Source organism: Columba livia, chromosome 4 (genome assembly GCF_036013475.1).
Source record: "Columba livia isolate bColLiv1 breed racing homer chromosome 4, bColLiv1.pat.W.v2, whole genome shotgun sequence".
NCBI classification, from domain to species: Eukaryota; Metazoa; Chordata; class Aves; order Columbiformes; family Columbidae; genus Columba; species Columba livia.
The window spans coordinates 21,856,013-21,878,906 of NC_088605.1; the positions used below are offsets into that span (position 1 = coordinate 21,856,013).

Here is a 22,894-nt window from a genome sequence, read left to right on the forward strand (position 1 = left end):
CTTTCTATCTATACCACTCAAAAGTAAACAGATAATTGTAAACTTTATCTAGTCAGCCACTCTTCTCTAATTTAAAATAGAATATATCTATATATGTCCATGCTTTAACAGTCCATCTAACTTAATTAACTCGAAGTGTAAGTTTCATAAATGTATCACTGGTGTCCACCACTGTGGGCTGTGAGTTTATCCACTATGCTTAGTTTAGGCTTAATTTAATGGATGCCTATCAGAGGTGCTGTTTTTACAAAGGGGCATGAAACATGCTTATCAGCTCTCTCTGCTGCTAACTCCTGCTAATGGACCATGAAATAGTCAGGTGTGACCCCCAGTTTCTGGTAGTACTTCATTCAGCTGTGGTAGGAGCGCACCACTCTCTTTGAATAATTCTCTTGGAATACTTACATTCTCTGAAAACTATGATTGTTCAGGTGACTGATATTTAGGCACACAGTTTTTGCTTCGAGTTGCAGCTTCGAAGCTGACCCAAGTAGAAACCACTTGTACCATCCGGTAGTGAATCTGTTATATGAAGAAACTAGTTATACTCCAGTGCACAATGTTTTACATTCACAGGAACTACCGCTGGACTGGGTTTATGCTATCCTAGCAGATATAATTAAGGTTTTTCCTACCTATTGTCAATAATTTAGTCATGCATTGCTAGTGGAGCAAGCTAAACATTGTCCAGTTTAAAACCTTTTGTCAGTTTTACTGAAGTCTGAACGAAAGCATAAACTAATAATGTAAGAGACTTACTGCTATTCAAATTAGTGAAACAAGCTGGAGATTATCTGATTCATTCTTGAAAAAGTAGATGTTTGCTGTGAAACAGTAGTCCAAAGTGTATGTACTGCTCTTAAGAAATCTGGAAATGTCACGAACTGAGGAATAATGGAATATTTTCTGAGATTAAAATTTTATGGGTATACACTTGGGTAACCAAGCTAAGCAAAAGCATAGTGACTATTTTTAATATTGTGCTGCAAAACAAAAGAGCATACAAATTTTAATAAGAAACATTCTTAAACGAAGAGAATGGATTTGTTAAACGGTACTTCCACAGGAGTAACTTCTGGCAAAAATTATTCTATTTTTACTTCGGGGCTAGGAAATATTTCACATATTTTGTAACAATATCTCAAGAAATCTGTAGAGGGATACGCTCAAATGTCCATTCAAATAAGTGGTTTGGGAAGTATGAAGAAAATGTTACCTTATAGCTGGTGAAGCAACCAAAATCCCGGTATCTTCATGTCAGAGTTGAGAGATAGGTCCTGACTAATATACTTAGACAAGTCCAACCTTGCCTTTAATTTTCATCAAGATACATTTCTATTTGTAAGGTAAGAATTCTACTTCCTTATCTCCTATAAGGGTTGAGGAAATGAAACACTGTAGGATACTTAGGGTCAAGGGCAGGGGTCAAAAAACTGATACACACTACAGGGCTCCATTAGATTTCTCCTCCCACAAGGAGGACTGGGACTACTATTACTAAGAGGCTTAGACTTTGCATGTAAAAATTTATTTTTTTGACTTCCCTGTTTTGTTTCATTCAAACTTTTTCTGTACTAGCCATCATTATAAAAAATTATCATTACACTTTTCCATTCTATAGTGAGATAAACAGTGATAATCTGACCTCCTTTAGTACAACATCCCTATGATTCATGTGCATGATTACAGTCTATCTACTGCACATGCACAAGGGGAATTAGAGCTGTGCTTAATGCTTAATTACTAATGGACTGTAACCCAGATGAATCTGTCATAAGTATGTAAGCATTCTGAGCTCATGTTTGTAATTAATTTGCAAGCTGTAATCTGCACACACAGCTGAAAAATCAATAAAAAAAATAATGAAAAAATCCCTTTAAGCAGGACATAAATCACGCTGAGAGATTAATTCTCTCTCTGTATTTGTCTCTCCATTTTTTGAGGTGTGAAGATTATCCACATATATACTACAAAAACAGTAAAAACAAGAAGTTGAGGGTTCCAGATTAGTTGACCAGGCTCATGACTTTGACATGAAATAAAAGACAAAAGCCTGCAACTAGTTAATCAATAAATCAATTAATTTCCCTGTGACAGGTGAAAGTATTATCATTTACTCCTAAGTTCTATGATTTTGTATTTCTGTTATGCTTCATGGTTAATGAAGATAAGCACTATATTTTATAAGATAACACATTTCTTCTGGAGTATATTTATACAAACAAGAAAATTGTGCATTAATACAATGATCTTAAAATGTTTTTTTATTTCTATTTTTAGCATGCATTATGTAGATCTTCTGCTAAAGGAATGAAAGCGCATTCTTTGTACTCTTCAGTTCACTGAATTGATTTAAATTTGGTTCTGTATTCCAGATCTTGCTAGTACAATTAAGTAAGTAAAATTAAAAATGAGTACATGTGTTGTGAGAGAAGCATGTTGTGTGGGATAAGGTTCCCTTTATGTGACATAAAAGGTTAAATGAATCCTTCACATGACTGCTATTTTTCTTCTTACAACACAACTTCTTGACAGCTGCTGAAAAGACAAGTAGTAACAAGTAATTTGTTTCTGCTTCGTACTGAGCTCTACAGCATTTAGATGATCATTCCTTGCAGAGCATGGAGAAATTTATTCTTCCTCTGATTTGAAAATAGCATAACATAAATTAATAGAGTTTCAGCACATTTTATAGTTAAGGTTCAAGTTTAACATTTGAGGGTCTATGACTTCTGAAAAAATAAACAATACGTGGGTCACAGAAAAACTCTTGAGAAAATGAGTAATTCCTTTTTTATGAAAGCATTACTAATATTTAATATATGTTTTTATATAATATTTTGTTCTACATATGCAGCAATGTATTGCTGCACAAAGAACTGTACGAAGCATCTCATTTTCAGGAATACAGTGCTGCTATCATGATTATCAGTTCAAGTTAGTATCTCATGTGAAAGAAGAATTCTGTAAAAAAAAATAACTCACTGAAAGATATTCAAGAAAGAAATCAGTGTTGTCCCTTAAAGCCAATTCTTAAACACAGAAAAATTCAAACAGAACTTTATTTTGGTTGGAGCTCTTGTCCATAGCCACAAGGGATTCACTTTTGCTTTGTTTTCTTTTCCCCCTGTCCACCCTCTTCCGTTACTTATACTAAATAATTAAGCAACCATGTGTGTAGGGGGAGTTGTGTCATTTTAATCAGTCATCCTCTGAACCAAAACTTTAGTCATATCTACTATGTTTTTATATCACTTCAACAAATATCAATCTTGCAAAACAGATTACAACTCTGTCAAGCCACTGATTTCTTTCTGTATATTCAACTTGCATTGTAGATTCTGTATATCCTCTGAGATACTTGTGAGATATCCATGAGATGTAATGACATTGAACATCTTTTGGGATTGTGCTTTTAGTTTCTAAATGGAAGCAAGGCATTCATTAATATCCCCTAGAAAATGTTACCTGGAGTATCTCCAAAAAGAAGTTCCCTTTTGAATGAGATGTGCATAAATTGGAGGAGGAGGTGAGAAAATCATATAACCTTGTTTTTCTCTTCTGTTGCAAGAGCACCAGTTTTCCCACCTAGTGTCTATTCCTGATGAAGAAAATACATTATTAAATCCTTATCACCATGAAATAAAATAAAAGGGAGGCACAGTATGCAGCTGAGATGAGCCAATAATGGCTGCTAGCTTCTCTCTTCCCATAAAACTCCTGCAGTTCCATCGCTTTGGCATAAGCATCAAGGAAATTATGTCTACTTTTGAGCCCTGATTCAGACTTTTCTTAAGTTATCTTTAGGAGAGCTGACATTCTAATTGCTCCACAAATTGTTTCAGCTCAGAGTTTGTTAAGCACTGACACGTTTTACTGAAAAAAATAAAGGTATGTAACTTGACACAATGACAGATTAATACTTTAGAATCAGATTGGCAGAACAATTAGGCAGCTTAAATGTTTCCTACGTCTTAAAGTTTATGCTACTTCAGGAAGCCATAATAAGTCCTACTTTTCTGAAGGATATGTTGCCATTTCAGTGAAAGAAGTAAATCAGGCTATGAAAGGATTTAACAGGATTACAAGGAGTCTGGTAGCAATTGCATTTAAATCTAGAAAATTAAAATCTAGGGAATTTAAGTTCAGCATGGTGTATTTAGTACAGTACTCTCCCCTGATATCGCATAAGCTCATACTTCTTGGTCCTCATTATATAGACGCAATTGGTCTTGTGGACAAAAACAAAGTAAAAAAATCTGAGCTACAGGATAAATACAACTTAATCAAGAGAAAACTATATGTTTCTGATGTGTTTCCTTTTCTATTATAATGTAATCAGGGCTTTAAATTAGTATCTGTGTAGTAGTAAGACTGTTCGATTTCACTTACACATAATATTTTATACAACCTATATTATGGTTCTCCACTGACAACTGAGTCATTAATAAGATTTGCACCTGAAAGTGTACAACTAGTTTTGTACAACTAGTCTGTTTTTCATCTAAACACTCTGTAAGTCAATTATGAAAAACTGATGAATCATTGAAGATAAAAGATGCAATACTACTGGTACAATCATTGATTTAGGTAAGAAAATTTTTAGTGGAATTATTCTATATTTAGAGGAAGAATTAAAGAATATTCTACCTTAACCTGCTGGAAGCAATTGTCATAGAAATAACTATGGAGTCTAAGCAAGGAATTTTATGATTTGGGTAATATTTCTTTGGTTACGTACCTGAGACATGTTATATAGCTATATATTCTAACGTAGTCTGTTTAATTAAACAAGGGAAATATCTGCATTCTTTTACTTATTTAACTCTGTTCTCACTAAAACAGAGGCAGCTATTATATAAGGGTAAACAAACCAAAAATTTTATATGAGGTAAACAGTGCTAAAATTTCCTGGTTTACAGTCTGTCTTACACTAAACTTTCAGGTTTAAAGGACTTCAGAGGCATGATATTTGTTTTGTACCACTACAGGTAGAAGAAGAAGCCAATCCTTAACTTTTTGATGAAACTGTAAAGTAGAATGGGTGTGTGGGGACTCAGGAAAGAAGATTTTATAAATGATAGGTTATTGTGTTAGAACTTGAGAGTGATTTTTTTTTTTAGCATTACTATCATTTTGTTTCTGTATTCCTTTGATTAGCACCTGTCTTAAATGGTCTGACCATTTTGGTTTTTTGCTTGTAATTCTATTAGCATAAAATTTTAAGGAGGATGGACTTTTAACTGAACCTAAGCCCAACTTCTAAGGTTGATTTGTTACTGAGTAAGTCAAGAATCCTAACCCACAGAGAGTTAAATATTAAATATTATAATATATATATTATATAAATATTAAATTTTAGTAATCATGTTAACAGAATTGCAGAGCTGAAGGGAACCTTTAGAGGTCATTCAGTGCATCCTTCCTTTGCCAAGGAAGTATTAGCCGCATTTGTGTTAGCTGTGGGAGATGTTTTGCTAGGCGCTCGTAAAACTCACCCTTTGGTGGAGACTCTCTAACCTTCCATCACTTTATTTATCCTCAAAGCTTTTTTCTAATTTCTAACCTGATTTATCATTGTTGCAATCAAGTCATTACTTTTGGTTCTTTCCACTATGGGCATGCAAAACAGATTGTTTCCACTCTTGCTTTACTACAGCCACATTAAAAGTGCTGTTTTCTCCTTTCTGCTTTCTCTTCTGGCTAATTCACTTTCATTCATCCAGCATGAGGTTTTTTCAGATGTTAAAGCACTGGTCACCTGCTTCTATTTTCTTACGGTGGTGGTGCTTTATTTGTTTGTTTAAGTTTTATTAGTTTTAGTGGTAGAGGACTATTTAGCATCTCATGGTTGCTTTGAAAATTCCACTCTGATCTCTCTTGAAACTAGCTAAATACTTGGACTTTTGACACGCTACAGCAGGAAGCATTTAGGGAATACTTTTATTTTACCATTTGTCAAGTAACATATTGAAAATGATCACATTCATTGTATGTTCATTTATCTTTGTATAACAAAAGGTTCAGTATTCATTATTTTATACCCTTCTGTCATAGCTCCTATCACAGTATTAATCATTCATTCAATGTACATGTAAGCCTTTCTGTATTCTGAGGTATTTTCTTAAGCACTGAAAAGAATTTCAAAACTGAGCATAATATACATGAAATTATTCTAGTCCAAAAGCAATTAATATATTCATTACTTTAGTGCAGTTGGCATGTCTCAAACACAGGATTTGTGTTTGACTTTATTCAGTAGGACTGTTTTAGAGATGGCATGCACTATCTCTGCAGTACACGATAATGCCACATTCAGAATGACAGCAGTCCAAGCCTTGGGGCACTAAATGCTTCTTGAGATATGTTCAATTGCTGTTTTAACTGTATTTAGCCTAAGGTGCAGAGAAAGAAGTTGCTGATGCCTTTGAACATGTTTAAGTATTTTAATAGTATCTTGGCATGTCAGAATATGCCACAGCACTAACTGGGGTGCAGTTCCTGTATTACTGCAATCAGGAGGTAAGAATTTCAAAGACAATACTACTGTAGCTGTGTATCACTATAGTTTAGCTTTTTTTCCCCCCTTAAACAGTGATCTTCTACAAGATGTACCCTCTCAGCTATTTTTCGCATTATTGTTTTCTGATCAGGTAGTCAATACTTGTTAGGCTTTAAAAGCTCTATTGTTTCTCCAAACATGCAGTCATAAAACAGACAACCATTTAATATAAAAACTGTGTAAATGGACTCCTATTTAATTTTGGAAGGTCCTCTGCTATATTTGTGTACAGAATGCAAGAAAAGGTGGGATAAAAACTGGCTCATTGAAACCACAGTCTGCGTCATTACTGTGCAACAATTACTATTCCTTTTTCTTTTATCACAGTAGTCTGGAACTACTGCACAGAGATTCTTTACAGATCCTCAGTAACTGGAGCCACGCAGAGATGTTATAGGTCCCTCAGCGGGGAAAGGCAGCAAAATCTGCATGTAGTTATTGATTTGTCATAGATACAATTTAGAACTCATCTACCAATGACAACTTGGATCCCATGGACCAGGCTGTATGGTTTACACAAGTACGGTTGCACTGGTGTAGTACTGTATAGCTATTGTGGTTGTGTACTCCTCCAAGTCTACAGCTATGAATGCTTTCTGGGCACAGAGTTCTTTCTGGGAATGTTCAAGCTATTCTGTCTAGATAGGATGTCAGTATTGCTCTGGAGGGTTTGCCATCTCCAGGGACAAGAAGTGGAACAGAGCTCTTGACTACTAAAGTACATCTAAAGTCTGTTGTTACCATAGGCTTTTTGTGTGCTTTATAAAAGATGAGGAAAGGAAAAGCTTCTTGCATCTTTGTATGTGGTAGGACCATGTCATGATTAATTGATAATGCTGGGTTTGTGTAAAATATATTGTACGAGAATGATTGTTAAAAAATGTACAGAGTGGGGCCAGAGTGAGTGTGAATCCTTTATTATATTTCTGCCATGTATGTGCACAAAAAGACACATAGCTTGTAACACATACTTGTTGATTACTATGTTCATAATACTTTCTCTGTACTTTATGGAATATATTGACCTTCTTTAGTAAGGAATGGGAACAGAGAAAATAATGGAAAATTTTGGTTGTTAATTTTTTTAGCTTTAAACTGAGTATAGAGCATGATATTTTCCTATCTCCACACTGCCTTGGTAGGTGCGTTCCTTTTCTGATAACAAGCAATCTTCCTAGCCCTAAAGCAACAGTCAGCTACAATCAACAGAAACATGAGCATGCATATAAGTAATTCCATTCATTTGCATGCTTTTGTGCAAAGTTTTATGGGAAACATAAGATATCACTGTCTCAGAAATTAGCAATAAATGTTTAAAGATTTGTTGGATTAATGATAACTATCATTAAAAAAAACTTTTATCAGCTAATTCTGGAAATGGTGGTGGAAGCTTGTGTTTGATACAATGAGAAAGCAAATTGTGAGACCCTGTAAATTAGTGTTCTGCAATTTTTTTAAGCTGAAATCTGAGTAGTGGCGAGTGAAATCTGCTTTATAAATATTCACTTTTGAAATCTCCATGTATATGTTTACCCAAGAACTTGCCTAAATATCTGCATTTTAGGGACTGGTTTTACAATGGTTTTATAAATAGTCAAGTGTCACCTGGTTCTGTTGTAGAGACACCATAAGAGGATATGTTTGACAATAACTTAGATAACGCCTTCCATTGCAACTCCAGTTACTGAGGATCTGTAAAGAATCTCTGTGCAGTAGTTCCAGACTAGTGTGATAAAAGAAAAATGAATCATAATTGTTGCAAATAAAAGCTTAAATTTGCATAGTCTATGTAAAAACAGTTAAAACCCAACACCACATCTACAAATTTCTGTATATGATAAAATATATTTATTAATATCTGGCATTTTAAGCACTTACTTGAGTCAGTTTCCAGATATGTAACCGTGGCAGAAATCTATTGTAGTCTTCTTTGATGATTTGCCAACTATGCTGACAAATTCTTTGCTGTGTCATGTTCCATTAGGCTTGTCAGCTAGCAGTGAGGTCGCTACTAAAGTGTTCATCTTTTAAACTGAGGAGTATTTAAAAAAAACATGTCACTTAAAAATAGGTATGTTTGGATATAAATTATGCTGGAAGACAAGGTAACTTTTTTTTTTTTCTCCTCCAAATTCAGAGGTTGTTCACAACTACATGGGTTCCATAATATAAAAAGAGGAGCATAAAGTCACTACTCTGCAAAAGAGGGTCTCTGAGTTCAGGGAATTAGCAAAAATACGTTTAATTACTTTGTAGCTACAGCAGTCTGGCAGTTCATTTGGAATTAAGATTAAATCTCTGTTATCTACTGCAGTGTATAGAAAGCACCGAAGTTGTACTTAACTGACTAGTTTAGGTACTAGTAATAGTTTAGTCCTGACAGCACTGGGTGTTTTACCCATCTTCTGATACAACACACACACAAAAAGTTCCCTCGTTCCCTGCACTACCTCCCCTCCCCACCAAATGCTGAAATTATGTCCATCTTTTAAATAGAAGAGCAGTTAAATACAACAGCTTCAAAACATGTTAAATGAAATGTGTGCTTAAATGCTGTCCTGATTCAAGCTCTTAGAACTGATGCAAGGAAACAATGGACTAGAAGGCTACATTAACAGTATGTGCCAAATACTAATTCAAGAGTGTTTTAGAGGGAAATATATCAGACTGCATCTGACAGCATGAGGGAGGCAAGGCTGCTGCTGCATGTCCCCAGGTTCAACGAGTGGCAAAGATGCAGATGTATTCCCAGTAGGCTTACACACAGAGCATGCATATACACCAAATATATATACAGTTTACCACACAAATCACAGACATTCAGAGCACTCACACAAACAGAGGTAGCACCAGGGGCCTCATTCTGCTTTTGTCTCTGCAGGACAGGATGGAAGTCCACTAGTGAGACTGGACATGCACACAGACATACATGCACACATAATAGACAGCCCATATACAGGAAGGAGGAAAGGACTTTAATAAGAAGACAAGACAGATGGTGCTGATAAGACACAAGGCACAACCAGACAAGCTTATTAGCCAGCAACCTGTTTACATGTGACTGGCTCTTTTCCCGCTTTTGTTCCTCCCCAAATCATCTAAACCACTCCCTTGTCCTTCCTTTGGTTCCTCCCCCAAACATTGCACAGTAAGCCCTGTGCTATACCAAACTGCTTTTCCTCGTATACCATGTACATACCTAGGCAACAATCCCCCTGTCAGACAGAAAGGTGATGTGGAGAGCAGCTGCCAATGACTCATGGTGCTGTGTTTCATGCCTGGATGTTGGGGCTAATGGCTCTGCTAGGATAGCTCTGAAAAGGGCCCAGACAAGTTGGTTGTCCTTGATTTGTGTTCCTATCTGCCACTGTATACCCCTGTGCTGCTCTGGGCCTGGACTGACAGACCTTAGACAGACTGATAGGCCTGGGAGGAGCCTGTCAGGGTAGAACTTGGGCTAATATTAACCTGGTGCTCCCTCCCTGTGCTCTTTTGTGGGGTGAAGATAAGGTTTATCACGTAACTTAACAGGGTATGTCATCCACATGCCGACTTAGAGATTGTTGCTTCATAAAACAGCACTATAAGGCAGAATTGCAGAGCAAGTCCTCATGGTTTATGACAAGGAGTTCTAATATTTGCTCAAAAGTGAACATAGGATGCACTACAATGCAAAATAATAGATTTTCAAGTGTGCGGTTCAAGGACCGCAAGGAAAGGATTTTTATCAACCCAAGTAATGCTAGTTGAAGACTTATTTGCACTAAAAAGAAGCCATCAGATATAATGAGACATTAATTATTTCAGTCTTGAAAACAGACAAACAAACAAAAACTACATAAGATCCTTTTTCAATAAACACATACTCCTCTTTTTTAAGTAAAGGTCAGACATATTACCTTGTTAAGCATTTGCTAATATTCTACCAGAGTAATAATTGAAATACTAGGAGGAAGCATAATATTTAACAGTCACTGCTTGGAAATAAGGTTCTGTTTGAAGAGTTTATTGAGATTTAGATGTGAAGAGGATTTGCCCTATTATAAAAATATGGGGAAGGATTTTCTGTTTAAAAATCAGAGCACATTGAGTGTAGCTCAGCAGTTAATCATGCTTCTTACCTTAAAGGAATGCCAGAATAATACTAGATTTAGCTGACAAATAAAGAATTTTCCTGTTAGAGTTTCCATCGTCTGTTTACAGCTCCAGAACACAGTCATCTGAAAAAATATGGGCATCAGGACTGAGTCTAAGTGAAAAAAACAAAACAAAACAAAACAAAACAGAAAACCCCACAAAACCCACAAACAAACCCAAACCCCTGAAAAACAAAACTAAAACAAAACTAAAAAAACTAAAAAGAAAGCCTACCACCAAAACTGAACAAAAAACACACCAAAACACACAACAGCAAAACAAACACTAAGCAGCTCAGAACTCCTCACTTCCCTCTTCCCAGCCTTATACATCTCAACTCAGTTGTCTAGACATCAGTGCTGTTTTCCTAATTAAAATCAGATACATTGAAATATTAAATATTATACAATATTAAATATTAAATATTATATTTAGAATACATACAGTAGATTATATAAACCAGATAATAATAAAATATGCATATTCTTTACAATGCTGCAACAAATTTCTAATTAAATGAATGTTTAAATACATTTAAAAAATCAAGACAGGGGGAACATAAATCTGACTTTCAAGAGCTTTTGCAATTCTATCAGGATTAAATCTGCAGATGTTGAAATGAAATATCCTTACTCTGCAAGCACCTGTTGTAAATATTTTACATTAAAACAGTTTATTCTGGAAAAATTTTTGGTTGCTTTTTTTTAATTATTTTTTTTAAACCTCAGCAGTGGTCTTTTTTTTTTCACCGTTGGAATTTTCACTTTTTGAGAAGGTTATCTAGCAGCCAAAATCAAAGAAAAAAAGTAGGCAAAATAGAAGTAACAAAATGAAGGCTGAATAGACCTTTGAAAGATATTTTATAAGGCAAGGGTTATTACTGGAAAAATTACTGTTCACATAAATTTGGGGAAAGTAGAAAGTTGCCACAGCCCCTGTGAAGTACCTGACAGTGTTTCCATGTTGAAGCTCCTTGCTCTTTTTCAAGATAATAGAAATTTTATAAAAGAAACCTAAAAGTTTCATCAAATATATCATATGAAAGTCATATCCAAAAAACTGGAAAAATTAATTTATTGTTGATATTTTTATTTCACAACTTTAACTGTTTGAATATCATCTTGTTACTTTGTAGGTTGCCCCAGTTTTTTCTTGTAGACCATAACCTACAGTATAACTGAATAAACTCAAGGTTTTAGAATTTTACCCAGTGCTTTAAATAGTTGAGGTAGCTTTTTAATTCAATTATAACACAAGTATAAAAATACAAATATTAAAAATATGTTTTTACCAGGTAAGAGTCAATCCTGCAGACTCCTGAACTTTGCTAGTTTTCAGTAAAAGCTCTTAGAAGTATAGTAACTAAAATGCTTAGATATAGTGATCTGGAACAGGACACCTTCTAAAACAACCAGTCACACAGAAAATGTTAATGCATCTATTCAGGCAGCACTCAGATTCTCCCTGTTCCTCCATACACACACACAACACACAGAATAGCTTTATCTGTACACATTAGATTACATTTGTAACCCCAAGCAGGTTTTTTTGTATGCTCCTACTAATGATTTATTGTATGATTTATGTAACATACTGTGTACTAACAATGAGTACCCAATCCTGAGAAATACAAGCAGATACTTACACGATGTATGAATTGAGTCTCATTGTCAATAACAGAGCTGCTCACTAGCATGGGGTTAAGCATGTTCATAGGTATTTGCAGGGTCCAGCTTTCCTGTTCCTTTCATACAAATTAAAAGCCTTTTCTTTACAAAAAAATTCAAAGAAAGGTATTTTTAATAATTCCAAGAAAATTGGCAGTATGGAATTAAGTGCTTGGTTGACTCTTTCAAACATCAAAATTCATTCAGTACTTAATGCCAAATGTTTTTGAGATTGATTTACAAGCACAGGAAGTGGTTTAATAGTCTTTTTTTTCAGTTATTGAGGTTGAGGATAAGTAATATATGCTTGCTGCCTATGGGCACATGCAATGTTGAAAAACTATTACTGAGGAACTTACTGCAACATTCTTACCAAGACCTTTAAAAATACCTTTTGTGAATTTAAGGATTCTCAGTTTCACTGTAGGTAATTGCGATGTTATTAATTTGTAAAGACAATTCTATTTTACTTTCAGATTCAAGGCCTCTGCCAGATGTAGCCCTGACAGGGAAGTGTACCCGAGAATGTGATGAATATGGCCACTCGGACTCCTGCTGGATGCCAGTTCGCACTTCTCCTGAAAGAAAGCAGAAGAGCCAGCCAAAACTCTCCACTTTCATGCCTGTTGATGAACGGGGCAGTCAGGAAAAGCTGGCCAATGGAGAAGCCTCCCTCATGGGTGATCGCAACAGAAACCTCCTTAACAAAAAGTTGACCTCATCCTATGAGACCTTCAGCGCGGCTAGTTTCAGCAAAAATGAAGAAGGCAATCCAGAGGATATCCCCCTTACACAGACAGGGGAATACAAGCCATCTCCTGTCAATACTCTAACTAGAAGAGAAGTTTACCTGTAGGCTTAGAAGCAGCAACAAAGTTCTTTCGTATTATAAGAAAGAAAAGGGGTAAAAGTCTTAAGATCAAAACAATTTTAACAGAAAAAAAGAAACAAAAAGGAGGGAGGCAACCAAAGAGACAAGAGATTTGCCTGCCACTTCTGCCTCCATAGCAGGCATTTAATTATACTGTCCGCCTGACTATACTGTATCATGTAGAAAACGTTGTTACTTGCATGTCGAATTCCCCCTCACTGATTTTTATTTTCCTAAATCTATGGTTGCAAATTCCTTCCATAGTAACAAGCTTGATTAAAAAGAACACAACAAGCTGTTGTTTCCCTTCTGCAGAAGCATGAGTTAAGCCACTCATTTTGTTTGACTGTTGTCTGGCTTGTTGTGGATAACAGGTCAGGGAAAATGTATTCCAAACATATCATCTGAATATTGCTGATCCCCTCCCGGGACAATTCTTCAGAAACCATATGATATAGAGATAAATATAAAGAAATAAACGTTAATAGGCACTTTGTGAAGATCACAGCTTTAATATTCTCAACTCTCACCTGAGGCTGGAAGCAACAGAAATACGTTCAGCCTGAGACTGCAGTCAAAAACATGGCATACTTTCCTATGATTCATGAACTCTGGTTCTGTTTTATCCATAGAACATATGTGTTCTTGCTGTGTCTCTCTCCTTTCTTGTTCTCTGTAATGATTACTTCAACATAAACACAATTAGTAACACATATACTATAGGATAGTATTGATAAACTGTTGAAATCATTATTTTGGGCAAGACTAACATCTAGCTGGGAAGATGGTAATAACAAAAAGGCCAAAGATCACACAATGGATCAGGGGAACTGCTAAGTGTTGGGGCTTGGCTTAGAAAACTAGTATATTCACAGATACACACATGTACTCATAACACACCTTGAGTTATATTTTGCACAGTAGCACAGTTCACAAGCCCAGATGACACAATTTTTTTTCCAGTGTGGTTCAGCTGAATGCCCAAAGGAACTGATGTGGGCTTTTTGTAATGACATGATATGTTGCAGCAGATGCTGCATATGATATGCTGCATATGCCAGTTCCAGGGAATTTTTAAGATCGAAGTTAAAAACTAGTAGTATTAATAGAAGGCTGTGTTAATGAAAATGCTTGGTGGAATGGAAAGGGTGGACAATGGATGACAGAATGACATTTGAATATTACAAGTAAAACACAAAACCTTCTCTTCAGAGTGTAAAGAATGATTACTAAGTCTTCTGTCATCAATGCCATAGATTACCAATTGCTTCAGTTGCATCAAAGATATAATGCAGGTTTTATTGAAACACAAGTGCATTAAAACGGAGAGAAGTGCAATACTAAATGATGTCAAGACTCAGAATATATAGGCTAGGTAGAAAATGGTCTGATAAACAGTGGTATGATACTCACCTAGCAGATCAAGATGAGTCAAAAGGACTCCAAGTTACTGTGATATGCAAGAGGTCTGAGCTGTAATGATTCATGGTGAGTGTTTCTTAAAAGGAAGAGGAAATGAAAATGGTTTTTGTGCAATAAAAGCAACAAAACGTGCAGAACTTCAACCAGTCCTTTGTAGCTGATGCTGTAGTGGTAACAACAGATTGAGCTCAGATATTCAGATGAAAGTGACAATCAAACAACACGGCAAGGACAGCTCAAGGAGGGGTAATGCATTCAAATCCCTGGCTGTTTAACCTGGCATTAACGCATGTCTAGATGGCTCTCTAGTATACCATAGTCACAACATAGATTTGGGTAGTATCTTGCTTTGAAGAATTGCATAGAAATAACCTTAAACAGCCTAAAGTAGAGGTTGGTAAATCAACTCAACTCATCACATTTATGTTTTGATTCTACTTCTCCATGTAGTGGGATGTGCCATTATGGGCCATTTTGTCCTCTCGCATTTACTTTCTTCAAGAAATGTTAGTTTGTGTATAGCAGTTATGATGAATGGGCACATTTTAGAAAGAAAATATTAAAATCAAAGATTAATAACGATTGAACATTTTTATGTTTAATTATTTAAGTAATATGGAGAGATGCAAACTAGTACTTTGTTATGAGACTGTATACAGCAGTTACTGCTTTGTATAATCTGTAAGTATCTGTTTAAAAATGCTTCTAAAAATGCTTATGTAATGTATACACATTTTTCTTGCACGTTTCAACAGAATACAAAATTGCATAACACAAATATTGAACAGAATTTCCTTTAATAAGATTTTATTTAATATTACACACACACACACACAAAAAAAAAATAGGTAGTTTGTTTCCATATATTCTTAGACCCTGTTTCTACAAGGCTAATAATACAGGTCATAAAAGACCTTCAGATTAAATGGATCAGCAGTCACTCGCCAATTTTTGCACCACATAAGACCATTATTAACACACATACTTGTGTGCATCTCCTTAGATCTAAAATGGGTGTGAAATAATTTTTTAAAAAATTCTACCTACTGTAAGTATTCACAGTAATTCTAGTGGAATTAGCCACTACTAATATGCTGATTACTCTTCTGACCTGGCATGACACACAAATATATTTTGTGTTTGTATTTTTCTTCTTTATTTGAAATAGGTTAAATCTGGTGCCACTCCATAAACAGAGTGCTTTTGTACAAAAATAAACAAATAAGACTATAAAAATAATTAGGGTGAATGCAAAATATGCAACTGTGCCTTTTATACCTATTAGTATGATAAAGTCGTAGTTGGGTTTGGACACTGAGGGATAAGGGGCTATTCCCAACTTTTTTGAACCTGTATATTTACCCGTGTTTATTTTCTGAGAAATTATAAATAATATATTTAAAAACAAGCCTTTTGTCAAGCTCAGTTAACGGACCAGTCTTAAGCGTTATTAACACAAGGCTGCAGTTTAAGTAAGTCTTGAAGATTTTTTTAATTACTATTTGTGTGGGGTTCGAGGTTGTTTTCATTTGTTTTTAATTCTGCTGCCTGGAAAACCACAATCACTCTATATTATAGTCATTTAGCAATGTATCATCTGTTCATGTTGCCAGGAATATTGACAATTGTTTTTTTTTAATTGTTTTTAGCCATCATCACATTTCAGTTGTACAGTATAGAAGCCATCCTTTTATTTCCTTCCATGAAAAACTCAAATGAGCTTTGCATGTATTTTACATTAGGGCACCTTTATAGATTGATGCATTAATATATAACTTTATATGTATTAGAAAATTCAATAGCTTTGGTCTAAAATCTAATGCTCTTTCTGGATCTCAGATCCACTATGTTTATACAATACAGTTTCTGACTGGCCTGCTGCCTGAGTTTCAGGAAAAAAAAAAAAAAAGAAAAACAAAACAAAAAAGTTAAATATTATTTTTATGTGGAGGATGAACTTGAATGGGATTAAAATGGTTGGCTGAAACGCTACCCTAGGAAGTTTTCAAGCAGGAAAACAAAGAATATGGATAAAGACCTTGCCATAAATCCAGCCATCACCAAACATTTGTAAGCAACTTGAACAGTGAAATATTTTTCCTTCTGTTTAATTGATGATAAATATACAGTGTTTCCTTAAGGAAATAAGCAGATGAAAGAGCAATAGAAATTAAAGTCCATGAGTTAAGTTGTATTACTAGCTGAAGAGCATAAACACAAGGAAGGAGACAATATTCACCAGTTACCTGGGGTATGCTTTCAGACAAGTTTTTCCTAAATTTTAAAGCACTTGCATTCAGTGTGGTACGATCTGTTTGTAATATTAAACATTGACTATTGTTCTGCAACTTGGATGTTGATAGTGAAGCAGAGAACAATTTATCATTGTTTATTATGAGTCACTATGCACGCAACTATGCTAAACATGGCAAAATGTATTAAACGCTAGTCCACCTCTATTTATGAAATATTTACATAATTTAATTTGCTTTTGTACAGTTTTATGTAAATAAATTGCTTGTCATTTTTGTCTCTGCAAATTAAAATATAACATGTTCAACTGTTTGCCCATTTGCCAGTGTACTTTCTCTGACAGGCTATTCCACTTTTACTGGATTAAATCATGTTCTAGTTTGCATATTTAACCTAAATTTTGCATGGCAAAGATGAAACTGCCTTTTTAACTTGCCACTTCTTCAGCTGCTAATGTAGCTGAGGTTTTACCTGTCTACAGAGTGTAATTTGGTAGGGGTTATTGTCACTGAGGGCACCATACAGCTCTTTTTTTCAGTAGAAATAAAGTACCTGTAATTATAGCATTTGTTTCTGATTGCTGTTCAAAAAAGGTTATTTTTAAGGTGTGTTTAAAACTTTCATATTAAGGGAAACAACAAGTCTTAAGTAAAAGCTCAGGTATTTACATTACAGAATAACAATTTTGTAATTATCAGCAAGGTTGTTATTTTTTCCAAGACCTTTAGAAATATTAACAAACTCTAAAATGTCAGTGAAGCATCTATGATGAAAAGAACAACACAATTAATGCAGCATTTCAGAGAAAAATGTGAAAGAAAACCCTCCAGTTCTTTCTAGCAGTGAATCAAATTATCCATTTCAGGATAACTACAGATTGAGAACAAGCCCTCCTCAAGAAGGAACATCTAAGAAGCAGAAAGAGTTTATTCCTTAGCTGTCTGGATCACATACTGCACACTCCAAAAAAAAAAAAAAAAAAAAGCAGGCTCCAAAACAGCTATTAAGTTGAGATTGTGAAAATTATATTTATGGGGAGAGGGATCAAAGGTTAAAACTCCCCCCCCTCCCTGTTTTCTACAAAATAAAGTATTGCTACAGAGACCTTGCAAATCATTGTATACAATTTCCCACTGAACACCACAGAAAGTGTGGTTTCTATCTTTTTACTTTAGTTACAGTGTAGACTTCGATTTTTGTGAATACAGGCTGGCCAGAATTTTTTTTTAAATAAACATTACATTGCAAATTTCTTTCTCTGACTGTGCTTTCAGTTAACATTGCCTGGACTCCTTTAATGAAAGTGTCAAGGAAGATTCTTCCTTCCATAAGCAGAGGTCTAAATCCACATGCCTATGGAGAGAATTCAATCCACCACCTGAATCCAGATTTCCCACATCATGCTCAAATGAGCTACCTCTCAACCTCTTTCAGCAGTAGCAGTATTTTAATGAGTATCTTCTACTGAGCTTTCATTTTTATTTTATACTAGACGTAGTATGCAAGGCATGACCTTATGTTTGTTTATGCTGTCTTTTATCTGCATTCTTCTTGTTTACCAACTACATCGAGGAAGGTGATTACAGGAAGATAAAATAAATTTCCAGAACAAGAGAGTGGTATGAGAAGATAATATAAATTGACAAAAGCTAAAAATTTATGCTCCCCTTTAACCCTGGCTTCATCTCTCCCTCCTGCACTGCAGTAAAATATAAATCTTATGCAGAGACTGAAATTAACAAATGTGACCTAGGCAGAAAGAGTTTCATGTCTTTAGAGCCTACTGAGCAGAGTGTATAGAAGATGCTTAATAGTTCATAAATGTGCAAATCATCTAGCCTATGCAAAAGAAGAAAGCAACAGAGTTAGACAAGAATATTTAGTACATTGCTTAGAAAAATGACAGGATTTCAGTCAGTTCATGCTGCTATTTATTCTAAAGCAAGTAGGGCTTGTTTGAAGACTTAGATACACTTACCAAGAAACCAGAGAAGAAATGCAAAATACCTATTCTGTAGTGGCATGGAATAGCCTCTGGGAGAAGAGGAAACAAAGAACAGCAAATAAGTACAACGTAATTGGCACAAAAGTGTTAGAAATAAATCCCTTAAGGACTTTCAAACTGATTTCAGGATCCTGAAATAGGGAGATATTAATGTATAATTTGTAGCTATCTACAGTATGGTAACGTAATTTCTAAGAAAGTATTCTTGCTAATTATACGGCATGTGGGTCTATTTAAGGTGGTGTTTTTAAGGATTTAATTAATGGTTAAAAATATTTATATCTTAGTATTCCTTCTCTGTAAAATTACTAAAGCAAAATTCAGCAGCTTCTACAGTATTCACTGTAGGAGAAAGCAGGTTTAAAAAGACCAAGAAGGCCAAGGTACAGATTTCATATCTCTATTCTATTTTCAGGAATGCAACCAACTTGATGTTTAGAATAATAAATAATACAATAATAAACCAAAAAAAAAATAAAAATCTAACCATTTCAACTATCACTGCTTTGCAGAATATTGCAATGGAAACAAAGTAGCATAAAAGCAGATTTAGTATACCACATAAACTTCCACTTTTGTAAATTTTAGTCAGAAAACACAGTGTCATGGAGAAAGCAGCTTAAATAAGAATGAGTCACTAAGTTTTCCCCAATTCTGTGGGCAACCAGGAAAGGAAGAAAAGACTGAAGCAAGAGGAAAAAATTATTGTCTCTTTTTATTACCTTCTTCTCATGCAGAAAATCCCATGGATGGAATTTCTAATACTGGAGTATATATTTTCCCTACACAAGTGTACACCCCGACTTGTTCCATAAGAACTTGTAGGTTTTATAACTTGTACTAAGACTAGCTGGGTAAACTATCTTCTTGACATGTTTTCTTCTTATATAGTAACAATTACATGATTCCCAAAAATGAAACTAATTCTAACTGAGATAAGATTATGGTGGTAGTATTCTGCTCTGAGTTAGTTGAATATATATTTGATAAGACAAGTATAATTCAAAAAATCTGAATAAGATGAAAAGGATCCCGTTGGTCTGAAAAGACCCACAAACTGCTGCACATACTGTAATGATTTATTGTTTAGGTCTGATTAAAACAGAGGGGGCTGTACATTTCAGAAGAATAAAAAAAGAAAGAATGATTGGAAAAAAAAAATATCAATCACAGATGAAGGCCTAATACCAGTAAGTGCATGTGTGTGTGTGTGTGTGTGTGTGTGTATACACACAGAGCTTTCACCTCTGGCTTTTGAAGCAGATTTTAAGATACTCCTCAAGATTCCAGAAAATTGTCTACTTCTGTCATTAGTCAATGTCAGAGAGACAGAATGCTGAACAATGGGGACCTTCAGCTTGAGATCCTACATCTATTTGAAGGTTTAGTAAGACAGAACAAAATACATAAACAAGTGAATAACAATGTGGCAGGGTATGATGATCACAGAGTTAGAAAACAGAGTAAGCATTTTTTAATCTTAGTTCATCTCCTTTTGTTGATAATTCCTGCAATCAGCTCAGCACCTACTTAGCTTTTGCCCACCTTGTTCTGAACTAGAAAAGAGCCATGGAACAACAGGTTATTTCATATTATTTTTCTGTCTGACCTCTGAGCATCTATCAGGCATTGTGTTGCCACCCTTGTCTTTAGAAGCATGAGATCATGGTACACTCCCTCACACATAACTCTAAAAATGAGTTTGAATTTTGAAAGGTTCCTTATAGGCGATAGAATAAGAAGTATACTTTGAATTTAGAATAATCTGGTGTTATGTTGATTAAATAAAGAAATAAATCCTGAATTCCAGAGAGGATCGAAAAGGTGCTGTGTGTGATAAAGAACAAACCACATGCTGGGTTACAGCCCTATAATAACAATCAGTATATTTTTTCTTGCTCTACTCAGTGCCTTATGTAGAGATGAAAGGAAAATGTACAAATGCCCCAGCTCTCTCTGAAGTACAGTTAACAGTGTTTCATATATACAAGAAAGAAGGAATCATCTTTTGCCCAGCTGTTGGTTAGTTATGCTTGTTTCCAATCAGTTTGGACACATTCACTGTTGAATATTTTGATTGTGTTTCTGCGTCAACAGTACAATGATAATGGCTAATTAATGATACAGCTAGTGTGATGTGCTCATTTAGGAGGACATAGAATTGATTGAGGGAAAAGATGTAAAAGTGTCACGTGGAGAACAAGGCATTCAAATGGTAACTCCCATGAGGTGCTATGTGTCAGCTAGATACATTATTACACATTAATATAAAAGTTAAATACATTTTTTCAGTTCCAAAGAAAACTTAGCTAGTCAAAATAAACATTCAGAAAGAAATAAAGAAAGGTGGGAGTTTGGTTAGTCATGGACTGAGATGGTCATGTCTGAGAGTCACAGAATAATTTTTCTGTATTGAATGACTGCAGATGAAATAAATTTAGTAACGCTCAGAAATAATACATCTTATATTTTCTTACACAGCTTCCATAAGCTTCCATAAGTTTAGTGTTCAGTAGCACTCAGAACAAAAACAGGATGAAGGCTTAGAATTAAGGAAGGGTTTTCAAACAGAAAAGATTCTGCTGCTTAAATTAATATGTAGGGGCATCATTAATATTTTGCACAGCTCTGACCTCCACCCCGCTATATTAAAAAGGATAGAAATACTGGAAGAGATGCATAGTAGGGTGATAAAAACTGTAGAATGATAGGACTCTTCAGCCTAGAGAAGTGAACTGAGAGGTTTCACAGTCATCCATATAAAGTCACGAATAGCATGAAGAGTAGTAGGGAAAACTCCCAGTTTCACTTAATAAATGGGCTATGAAGTTTCATATGAAATCATCAAACAATAGGTTCAAGATATATGGAAGATGATGTGTTTTCTCACAGTACATCAAGCTGATCAACTTCTGCTCAGAGGAAACTGATGCTTGGGACGCATCCCATGAATCTCACTCACATAAGGAATAAAATAAAATAAAATAAAATAAAATAAAATAAAATAAAATAAAATAAAATAAAATAAAATAAAATAAAATAAAATAAAATAAAATAAAATAAAATAAAATAAAATAAATAAAAATAACAGAAGCTTTCTAGATTGATACTTTTTATAAATTATGTAAGTTAAAAATAACATTACTAAAAGACATATCTGTTCATTTGTCCTGCTATCTTACCTAAACAGACACACTGACAACTGCTAGAAGAATACAGAGTCTCTCTGTCTCTCTAAAAAAACCCAAACGGAATACACACGCATACACAAACAAACAGAAAAACCCACAAAAAAAAACAGCCCTCAACACCACAATTAGTTAACCAACCCAGTAAAAGCTTTACTTCAGGCAATTCTTATTGATACTCCATGCTTTTGATACAGTTTTCCAAGAGAGTGATGAAAAATTGTCTATGCGTAACAATTGCTCCTTAGAAATCTTCAGTTGCAAGCCTTCTGCCAAGAAAGCTTTCAGTTAAAAAACAAAATAAAACACCAAACAAACATAAGAATTATATTTTCTTTTCTCCAAATGACAACAAACTTTCCAATTAAACTCCGAGACACTGTGCTTCAAGAAACACTTAGCTGGACTCAGAGAACTGTGTTGTTTATAAGCACTAGAATGCACTGTTATTTGTTTTATTCAGACCTGTGAACAGCCCATTACACATTTTTTAAAGATAGTCCTGTATTTAGCCCCTGTTGAAATCAGTGACAGGTATTTATCTTGGTGTACACTCCTGATTGCGAAGATGCATACAGGCAAAAGTATGTGACAAAGCAAACCAAAAGCATTTGCAGGCATGTTTCCAAGGGTTTGTGTTGTTTCAAACTTTAAATCTCTTGAACACATGTGCTAAATATAAGTGACATAATCAGAATTTCTGCTATATTCTCTGATAACAAGAACAAGACAATTTTTTTTTTCAAAATAAATTTTAAAAGTGTTTTTTCCTCACCTTCACATTCCATT

General features: G+C 34.8%; 1 protein-coding gene across 9 annotated transcripts in view; it reads left to right on the forward strand.

Annotated features, from left to right (window-relative positions):
- Positions 1-22,894, forward strand: part of PCDH7 (protocadherin 7) — a 292,459-nt gene that overhangs the window by 251,463 nt on the left and 18,102 nt on the right. For 4 of the 9 annotated variants that reach the window (XM_065060685.1, XM_065060686.1, XM_065060687.1 and 1 more), the window contains one exon: positions 12,843-17,224. The exons of 3 other annotated variants lie outside the window; for them this stretch is intronic. In XM_065060685.1, the coding sequence (XP_064916757.1) occupies positions 12,843-13,222 (380 nt within the window). In that variant the 3' untranslated portion in view covers positions 13,223-17,224. Of the gene's footprint in view, positions 1-12,842; positions 17,225-22,894 lie in introns of those variants that run through there. 2 more of the 9 variants (XR_010472181.1, XM_021286070.2) reach the window with 2 other exon arrangements.